The sequence below is a fragment of the Cupressus sempervirens genome, chromosome 4 (genome assembly GCF_028749045.1).
Source record: "Cupressus sempervirens isolate cs-2001-9-10 chromosome 4, ASM2874904v1, whole genome shotgun sequence".
Lineage (NCBI taxonomy): Eukaryota > Viridiplantae > Streptophyta > Pinopsida > Cupressales > Cupressaceae > Cupressus > Cupressus sempervirens.
Window position 1 is genome coordinate 434,465,037 of NC_143121.1, and position 11,254 is coordinate 434,476,290.

An 11,254-nucleotide genomic window follows, 5' to 3' on the forward strand; every position below is an offset into this window, starting at 1 on the left:
TATCAAGAAGATGAAGATGAATGTATATGGAAGATACAACAAAGGATCTTGAAGAAGATCTTACTAGATAAACTCCTTCAATGGCTTGATGCTTAAATCCTTGATCTTCAATGGAGGAATTTCTTGAATGATGCTTGAAGACTTGAATGATTTATTGCTTGTGTGCGAGTGCTTGATCTAGTAAATGCATGATGTAAAAATGAAATGAGAAGGCTCCCTTTTATAGAGATATCAAAGTGGCCAATGCTTTGAACTTTAAAATGAGGTGAGAGCCATCTTAAAGTGGTGCAATAAATGATTGACCATAATAAGATTCCTTGGGGCAGTAAATGAAGGATTATTAATTTGGATTAATAAAGGTCTACCCCAATTTAGAAAATAAGAGGAGACACATAATAATAATTAATAAGGGAGCTAAAATATTATCTAAGATAGGACCAATTTTAAATATTAATTTAAATTGATTAATAAATGAGGAGACAATATTTAATAAAAGTAAAGGTCTATCCCATTTATATTCATTTTAAATTAATAAAAGGCACAATGAGATGAAATTAATTATTTAAATGGATGAAAAATAGAGGATAAATGTAAATAAATGATAGAATTGTATTAAATAGGTGCTAAACCTTGATTAAATTGGATTGCTTCCAATTTAATATGGTACAATGAGAAAGAAGATTTTGAATGTGAAAGGCTATACACACGACACCAAGTATTTCCTCATTTTTTACTTCTTTGTTTCCTACCAATATCTTCTTTGAACTCAAGAAACTCTACTTTTGAATTGACGAACACAAATGGTCTCTGCACATATGAAAAATAAATTCTTCTTTGTAATGCCAAGTCCACCTTCCAAATGAATATCAAGTAATGCATCTCATCATGTTCACTAGCACCATGTATTCTATATTGTCTTGATGATGCAAGTTGAGGTAGCTCTAGCGGATGTAATCACTTACTCAAATCAAACCAAATTGGGAGAACATTGACATGCCTATCCATTGAGAAACCTTTTCTTTTTTAAATTTTAAATTTTTCACTTTTGAGAAAATCTTATCATCTCAAATATAGTTTGAATTATCATTCTATTGATATCTCATGAACAAATTTTTTTAGCCCTCTTTCTACTGCCAAATTTTGTTGATATGATTTTTGTTCCACTACAACATTCAAAATTGAATACTTAATGTTTCAAGGAGAAACACAAAACCCTAAATCCTCTCTTGATATAAGGTTATCTCCCACACTAATATTGCAAATTAAAATCATGAAATTACTTCAAGGTTCCTGTAATTGTAGACTTCACTTAGTTTTATGACATGATATGTTGGTTATCACAAAGGGACTTGCACTATTTATTCAATGTTTATCAACTTGTACACTTATAAATATTTAGCTTCACAATGTGCAATGAAAATGAAGTTTGATTTTTCAACTTCCACTTCAGCATCAACTTAAACTAAAATCTTACTTGTACTTCTAACTAGGAATGCAAGGAATCATGGACAAATTTGTACTCTACTAGATACAACTTAATCAAGACTCCACCCACCTAGTGCAAGCTTCTAAGGAATGCACAAATAGTTTTCACATCAATATCTCCTCTTTAGTATTCTAAAATGGATGCAAACTAAAGATTGAATATAAATTAAAGTTAAGCACCAATCACTAGTCCACACACAAGGCTCTAGCAGGAGGCTAGTGGTCTAGTTCATGTTGAGTCAAGAAAGTAAACATCCAAAGTTTATTTCATCCAACTAAACTATTTATATAAAAAATTCAAGGTAGTAGTGTTACTATTTTGTTTGATTCAGGAGCTACAAACTCCTTTATATCTCCATTTTTAGTCAAGCATTGCAGGCTAGTGGTAGTTAGGATGTCAGTTGGGAGGTTGAGTTAGCCTCAAGAACTAGAGTGTTTGTTAGTTCCTTGGTTTGTAGTTTTTGGATTTAGATTGGAGAGATGATCATGATGTATAATATTTCCATTACCCCTCTAGGTTCTTATGATGTAGCTCTTTGCATGGATTGGCTATATGCCCACAGTGTGAAGATGAATTATTGAAAGAAGAGGGTAGAATTCTTAGATGATCATGGCACTCCTATGGTTGTATCAAGGGTGCAAAGAGTTGTATCTCTTAGTATGATTTCTTCTATATAGCCTAGGTGGTAGATGCGAAAGGGATGCCATTTATTTTCCATCAGCATTAGTGATAGAGAGGAGGATTCAAAGCGAAAGCCTTCACTTGAGGACTATCTTATCTTACAACAGTTTGTGGATGTATTCCCTTTAGAGCTATATGGTATACCACCACCTAAGGAAATTGAATTTCATATAGACCTTATGCCATGGGTCGAGCTAGTATCAAGAACACTATACAAGATGACTATGTATGAGCTCAAGATTTAGTTGGAGGAGCTCTTAGAGAAAGTGCATATTAGAGAGAGTATGTCACCTTGGAGCATACCAGTGATCTTTGTGAAGAAGAAGGATGAATCACTTGGGTTATGCATTGGTTATCGACAACTGAATATAGTAACTATTATGAATCAATACCCACTACCTAGGATTGATGAATTATTTGATCAGTTGTAGGGTGCTCGAGTATTCTCGAAGATAGATATAGAATTGAGGTACCATCAGTTGAGGATTGTGAAGAGTGACATCCACAAAACTATATTTTGTTTGAGGTATGGTCACTACAAGTTCATAGTGGGGCCATTTAGCATCAAGAATACCCCAGTTAAATTCATGAGCCTAATGGATGGAGTATTTCATACCTTCTCAGATAAGTTTGTGGTTGTGTTCTTTAATGAAATTCATATATATTCTTGTGATGAGAAGAAGCGTGATGAGCACTTGAGACAGGCCTTGTAGTGGTTAAGAGAGAACTAGTTGTATGGTACCTTTTCAAAGTGTGTTCTTTAGACCGAAGGTACATTATCTTTGCAATGTTATAAGATTATAGTCATCATATATTGGCCAAAACCTACCAATATTATAGATGTCAAGAGTTTTATAGGGTTAGCTACATATTACAAAAAAATTGTTGTAGGGTTCTCTAAAGTAGCACATCCCATCACATCCCTTCAAAGAAAGGGAAAGAAGTATGAGTGGAAAAAGAAGTACCTTTTCAAGACCTCAAGAGAGCCCTCACTAGTGCATTGATATTAGTAGTGCTAAATCCTTCAATAGATTTTGTGGTATGCATAGATGCTTCATTGGATGGTTTAGGAGTAGTCCTTATGTAGGATGGTCAGCCTATAGCTTTTGAGTTTTGGAAGCTAAAGACTTACAAGCTTAATTACCCTAATCATGACCTAGAGCTTGCCACACTAGTCCATGCCTTGGTGAAATGGTGACACTTTCTTCTAGGTCATCAATTTGAGCTTCATTTAGGTCATCAGAGGTTGCATAATATACTTACTTAGTCGAACCTTAATGCTAGGTAGAGGGGATAGATGGAGTTCTTATGCGAGTATCATTTTGATGTTCATTATATCAAGGGGAAGGATAACATAGTTGTTTCTGCCTTGAGTAGGAGATGAAATGCACTTTCATCTATGACCATTGGGATTGATACGAGAAAACATATATTGCACCATTTTCTAGAGGATTGATTGTATGCAGAGGTTTTCCAGTTAGTCCATTTCTAAAGACCCATTGAGGGGAGATTTTAATATTATTCATTAGAGTCTAATAGACTATTATGTCAAAGGGGATGCATCTACATACCTTCTACCAATGATTTGCATGAGTTTATTGTACTAGAGGTTCATAGAGAACCTTATGCAGCACATTCTGGGGTTAAGAAGGTACATATTGTTTTAAGGAAATTGTATCATTGGACAAGCATGAGATTGCATATTACTAGTATCATTGCTAGATGCCTAGAGTGCTAGAGGGTAAAGGTAGAGCATAGTCATCCAAATGGGCTCTTGCAACAACAATAGATACTTGAGTAGAAGTGGGATAGTATTTCTATGGACTTTATTATTGGTATCCCTATTTTTTCTCAATGCTGTGATGCTATTTTGGTGATGGTTGGTATATTGACCAAAGTCATCGACTTCTCACCTAGTCATAACACCTTTACAATACTAGCAGTTGTACATGTGTTCTTGTGAGACATTGTCAAACTCTATGACATTCTTGGTAAGGTCACCTTAGATAGACTCACTATTTACATATTATTTTTGGAGAGAATTATAGATAATATTGGGTACTAGGCTCAAATTTCAAATGGAATATCACCCTTAGAAAAATGGAGATAAAGAGATGGTTAATCAAATGTTGGAGGGTATATTACATGTGTGTGTGATGGACAAGCAATTCAAGTAGGAGGAGTACCTGCATCTTGTCAAGTTTTCCTATAATAATGGGCATGTTTCATCTATAGGTATGCCACCTTAGAATGTGTTATATGGTAGACCATGTAGGACACCTTTTAGTTGGAACATGATTGAGGATAGACTATCTATCGGGTCTTAGTTAGTTAGAGATATAAAGTAGTAGGTAGTCTTGATTAAACAACACCTTGGAGAGGCCTAGGATAAACAAAAGAAGTATACACATGTGAAGAGGGTTGATAGGGAGTATATGGTTGGAGATAGATTCTTCTTGATAGTGCACCTGCACAAGAGTCTAGTCCATTTTGGAAAGGGCACTAAGTTGGAATCACATTTTGTTGGACCCTTTGAGATCCTAGAGAGGATAAGACCAATCACATATCATCTTGCCTTGCCACCTAACCTATCATGCATCCACAACATGTTTCATGTGTCTATATTGTGAAAGTACATTTATATCAAGTCTCACATTATAGATTAGAATGCCTTGTAGATGGAGTTAGACAAGTGACTAAGTTTGGAGCCCATTCAAATTTTATCCTAATAGACCCTGGCACTTTGAGGTAGAGAGTTGGACCAGGTTAGAGTCTAGTTAGATTATTATGACAAGGTCACAACTTCATGGGAAGATGCAACACAAATGAGATCACAATATCCATACATTTTTTATGAACTCTAGGAGGAAGATCACACCTGGAGGCAAAGGATGTGAGGTTCCACCCCGACCCATCATAGAATTGATGATACATTCGTATCTTGACACTTTATGATTTGATGTTTCACTATAATTTTGATCTATTGGACAATCACTCATGTTATTGATTCTATATGACGATTTATAGTATGTAAATTTTACCTATGATGGTGGTTAGGACCTAGATTCTATTCATTGATGGACAATTATATATGATCACATGTTTATTTTTATGAGGATGATTAAATCATGATTACATTTAAATATTACATGAATTGTTCCTTAATTTTAAGAATTAATATTGATAAGTATATCATAATGTTAGAATTATGCAAGTATTTTGTGTGAATGTTATCTTAGAAATAAAAAGGCTAATTGAATTTGAATTATGCATGTCAAATATTATATTCAATTATGTAATGTTGATTTGATATATATGTGATTTTTCCTTGGACTATCAATGCTCAAGTTTAGTGTGCAAGGAAGTAACCATGGTACTAATCAAAGAATAACCATGGTACTAATCAAAGAATTAGGGAAAAACCTATGTGTAAACTATGAAATCTAGGGTTTAATCTATTGAAGAGATTAAAACCTCATTGTGATGTGTTTAATTTGTAAATGTAATTCACATGTATGTTAATAGACTAAATTTATTTTGTGATTTAGACAAGTCACTAGTAAATGTGAAACATGTATTTTAATAGTGTCACTTGACATTTGTGTTGTCTATGTGGTTGTGACATGTCAATTAGGGTTGGAAAGAGTTACTTAAATTAGGGTAGACCTAGTAGGGTATTTAGGAAAACCCACTTGCTTAGAAGGCTTAAACGTGGTCCCATCATCATGAAAACTATAGATAAACTTCAGTTGGACTTTAAAGGGCTTAAAAGTGACCCTAGGGTGCCATTTTAGTCAACATAAACTAACCATTTTGGGGTAGTACAAGTTAGGGGTTAGATTTTTCCTATAGGAAGGTCCAGGTCACATTTATGACACTCCAAAAATGTCACTTTTCAAAAGTGGTAAAAGTGGAGAAGAATAAATGCAATTGACTTGTTCCAAACTCCTAGTTAAACTCTCCTTAATAAGAGGGGAAAAGAGGGAAGGCTAAGGAATAGTAGTAAAATTGCATTTATTTCTATTGGGTGGGTAGGAATTTGGAGGCCTTTTTAGTGGGCATTGTGAGACTTAGTGGGGGTTCAACCAATCTCTAATTTTAGAGACACCTAGGGTTTTGGAGTTGGAAAAGAGGAGAAAGGAAAGGAAATAAAAGTGTCTATTCTCAAACCTCATTTTCCATTTGCATTGGAGTAAGGTTGGTGCTCCATGGAGGATAAATTCTTCATTTTTGTAGTTAGATATTGTCACTACAATATTTGGGGTCAAATTGAGATGATAATTTGCAATGGGAGTGCAATTTGTGTGTGATTTTTATGTTTTTTTTTGCAAATATCCTTGATTCCATCATAATAGTGAGGGCATCATCATTATTGCAATGGTTCCATTGTTATTTCAATACTCACATGATTATAAACAAAAATAAAAGAAAATAAATGACTCATTTTTTATTTGTAGACAAGAATAGATTTCCACAATCAGATAAAGTATGAAGATGCGCATTCTGGATTCGATTGTGTGCCATTTTTTTTTTTTTTTTTGCATCAACGTTTCGAATCACACTCTGTGATTCATCATCAGGATATGAATAGCTGGAGGAGAAAAAATGATGAGTTGCAGACCACAGTAGAATATAAGAGGGAGAGCCTAGGTGGGAGGAGGAGATGGACACGGAGAACAAAGAGACAAGGTCATAACAATTTTTAATGTAAAATTTTGCTATATTAAATGTATAAGTAATGTGTTTAAAATAAATAATCTAAAGAGGAAATGAAAAAAGAAGGAGAAAAAATAATAAAAGGGAAGGCAATATCAAAAAGACTTAAAAAAAAAAAAAAAAAAAAAAAAAAATTAATTAATTAATTAAATAAAAATAATAATAATAATAATAAAAAAAAAAATAAATACAAAATTTAAATTTAAAAAAAATTTAAAAAAAAAATTTAAAAAAAAAATTTAAAAAAAAAAAAATAAAAAAAAAATTAATTAATTAATTAATTAATTAAATAAAAATAAAAATAATAATAATAAAAAAAAATAAATAAATACAAAATTAAAAAAAAAAAAAAAAAAAAAAAACGGGAGGAATAACAAAAGAACGAAAGAATAAAAGAGGGAAGTGAAACAAAAGATAAGTTCAAGTGTGTGGGAGGGGAACGAAGAAATGACAGTAAATGAGATGTAGGTTGCAGATAAGAAAATAAAACAAAGAGGGAAAGAAGGAGGGGGAGGGTTCACCACTAAACCCAAACAAAAGCGAAAAAGGAAACAAGCGAAAGAGCAAAAACCCCAAAGCCAAAGAGGAAAATGGAAAACACAAAAAGGAAGAGGCACCACGGTCGGGAGAAGGGGGGGAAGGCTATTGAAGTTTAGCAAGAAGAGGATGCCAAGAAGCACTGATGCGCCAACCGTCATCACGATTAAGGTTGGTAGGGTGATTGTGTATTTCTATTGCCTCCCTGAGCTTTCTTTTGAAAAAATCATCTTCTCGAGAGAGCACCTGAGTGTTCTCAAGACAAATATGATGTTTAGTTGTGAGGGAGTGCTCCGCGAGGGCAGATTTAAGGGTTCACTCATGGTTAATGTCAGCGTTGTGCTCTTTGATTCTAGTAATAAATGAGCGACCAGTTTCCCCTATGTAGGGGGCACCGCAAGAGCAAGCGATCTTATAGACCCCCGAGTCGAGAAAGATGTCTCTCCGGTCCTTGAGAGGGGGGTAATGATTTCTCGAAATTTGACAAGGCTTGAAAGAGCAACGAATGCCTCTTTTTAGAAGAATCTTAGAGATTTTGTGGGAAATGCCCCCGATGAAAGGAAGGGACGCACTAGGGACAAAAGGACTGAGGGGAGGTTTAGATAAGGAGAGAAAGCGAGACTTGGCTAGGTTGAAAGATTTGGAGATTTGCTTGTTACTGTACCCATTCCAAATGAAGACTTGGCGAAGGTGTGCCAACTCATCATTAAGGTGATCCTCATCACATATGCGATAAGCTCGCATGGCCAGAGTTTTGAGGATACCCACTTTTTGGCTGGGGTGGTGATGGGAGAAAGCATGAAGATAACGATCTGTATGAGTCGATTTGCGATAAACCTTACGAGCTAGTGACCCATCCGACCGCTTGATGAGAAGAATGTCGAGGAAAGGAAGTTGATTGTCAACTTCAATCTCTTTAGTAAAAGAGATGCAATGGACCAAGTTATTAATATGGGCGTGGAATTCTTCTAGCTTGTCAAGGCCATGGGGCCAACAAACATTAGTGTCATCAACATAGCGCTTCCACCACTTAGGTTTAAGAGGGAAGGAGGAAAGGGCAACCTCTTCAAAGTATTCCATATAGAGGTTGGCAATGACGGGGGAAAGAGGTGAGCCCATTGCCACACCATCCACTTGTTCGTAGATAACATCTTGGAAGGAGAAAAAAGTGGATCTTAAGCACATTTCCACAAGGTCAGCAATCTCATTATCAGTTTTCCTTCTGACAATCTCAACAGCATCAGCAATGGGGACCTTAGTGAAGAGTGAGACCACATCAAAGCTAACCAAGATGTCATCCTTGTTAAGCTTTTTGTCTTTGATAAAATCAACAAAGTGGCTAGAGTCTCTAATAAAAGAATTGGTTTTTCCTAAGAGATGGGAAACTAATTTGGCCAGGTGAGAGGCGAGATTATAAGTTGGGGAGCCTATGGTATCCACTATTGGCCTCAAAGGAATGCCCCCTTTGTGAATTTTGGGAACACCATAGATACGAGGTGTTACTTCTTTTGAAGGACAAAGGCGCTTTTTGGTCATCTCATCAAAGGGCGAGGATGACAATGCCAACTTGACATTTTTGAGAATCTTCAAGCATGGGTTACGAGGCAAGATCTTATAGCTGTTGGTATCAGCCAAGAGGTCAAGCATTTTAGTCACATAATCTGACTTGTTAAGAATAACAGTCGCATTCCCCTTATCTGCCTTGGTGATAATAACCTCATTGTTGCTCACTAGATTCTTGATGGCTTTGAGCTCCGAACCTCGGATATTGCACTTGGGTGGTTTGGCATGCCTAAGTGCAACCGCACAATCTTGACGGACTTCCTCCGCAATATTCAGAGGGAGAGAACGTACTGACCTTTCGATCTCCGTCACGAAGAGAACATGAGGAATATAATGAGGAGCAATAGCAAAGTTACAGCCTCTTTTGAGAAAATTGTACGCTTGCCTATCGATAGGAGCATCAGAGAGGTTAACTACTAGCTTACTGTCCCAATCAAGGACAGAGGGGGAAAAATTGGGAACAGCAGCAGACTCCATGCTGGCCGATTGAGGAAACAAGCTGGAGGCAGAAGAGAGGGGAGAGGAGGAAGAAACACGACCCGAGGATAGAGGGGGAATGGTATGAAAGGACCGAGGGACGGACCTAGTAATGGCCTTCCCCAAATGAACTAATTTAGATGGAAAACCACCCATCTTAGGAGGGGACTGAGCGAAGAGATTAGAGCAGTCCGGGGCTCGAGAGGTACCCGAATCCAAAGAGATCAGGCGGTCATTAATGCATTGGGCCGGACTACCAACTAGGAAGCACATCAACCAATTGAATGCCCGACTCTATCCGCTTCACCTAGAATTGGCAAGAATTTTGAGGTTGGATCTGTGGAACCGGTTAGACATCACATCTGCGGGCAGGGCCATGGGACGCCAAAAGGAATGTATGCGCCGACAGATTAAGAAGTTCTATAATCTTCGCTTTAAACATCGGGCGCTCCATCTCCCTCACTCGAGTGGCTCCCTACCCCTAGAGGCTCCTTCTTCGGTTCTTTCCTCACCCTCAGCCGCTTCTCTCGCTCTCCCCTGTGCATCTATCCGTCCTGCTCTTCCATCCTATCTTGTCGCTTCCCTCGGCCCAACAACCACGCGTCGTGCTGCTCATAGTGTTGGTTCTTATGCGGAGGAGGGGAACTCACCGAAGTCCTCCCCACTTCAACCCTCGTCCATTCTCTTGATGCATTCGGCTCAGCATGTCCCCCTTGCTGCGTCCAATCCCTCCTTTGGGTCGGTGACGACTCCCGTGTGCAGGCCCGTCCTCAACCCGTGTCCTTCGGTGGAAAGAAGCACCCCTTCCCCGAGCTGCCAGGCGTTCATTTCTCAGCCCCCTTTTCCTTTGCAGGCAAGTTCAGACTTGGCAGAAACCCAGCATTCTCCCAGCAACGGCTCTCCAGCGGTCTCCATCAATGGTCATCCATCAGGTGGCAACGTCTCTCTACCAGGTACGTGCAATAGTAATTGCTCTTTCTCTTCATGCACCGTCGACAACTTCCTCGTGGTCAATGTTGGTAGTCCGGCCCAATGCATTAATGACCGCCTGATCTCTTTGGATTCGGGTACCTCTCGAGCCCCGCACTGCTCTAATCTCTTCGCTCAGTCCCCTCCTAAGATGGGTGGTTTTCCATCTAAATTAGTTCGTTTGGGGAAGGCCATTACTAGGTCCGTCCCTCGGTCCTTTCATACCATTCCCCCTCTATCCTTGGGCCGTGTTTCTTCCTCCTCTCCCCTCTCTTCTGCCTCCAGCTTGTTTCCTCAATCGGCCAGCATGGAGTCTGCTGCTGTTCCCAATTTTTCCCCCTCTGTCCTTGATTGGGACAGTAAGCTAGTAGTTAACCTCTCTGATGCTCCTATCGATAGGCAAGCGTACAATTTTCTCAAAAGAGGCTGTAACTTTGCTATTGCTCCTCATTATATTCCTCATGTTCTCTTCGTGATGGAGATCGAAAGGTCAGTACGTTCTCTCCCTCTGAATATTGCGGAGGAAGTCCGTCAAGATTGTGCGGTTGCACTTAGGCATGCCAAACCACCCAAGTGCAATATCCGAGGTTCGGAGCTCAAAGCCATCAAGAATCTAGTGAGCAACAATGAGGTTATTATCACCAAGGCAGATAAGGGGAATGCGACTGTTATTCTTAACAAGTCAGATTATGTGACTAAAATGCTTGACCTCTTGGCTGATACCAACAGCTATAAGATCTTGCCTCGTAACCCATGCTCGAAGATTCTCAAAAATGTCAAGTTGGCATTGTCATCCTCGCCCTTTGATGAGATGACCAAAAAGCG

The 11,254-nt window shown here is 38.0% G+C and overlaps 1 protein-coding gene across 1 annotated transcript; it reads right to left on the reverse strand.

Annotated features, from left to right (window-relative positions):
• Window positions 1–7,735: 7,735 nt before the first annotated feature.
• Window positions 7,736–9,616, reverse strand: LOC149561878 (uncharacterized). Its single transcript, XM_089827919.1, has one exon. It carries the CDS (start codon window positions 9,614–9,616, stop codon window positions 7,736–7,738), a length of 1,881 nt encoding a protein of 626 aa, XP_089684045.1.
• Between the last annotated feature and the right edge of the window lie 1,638 nt (window positions 9,617–11,254).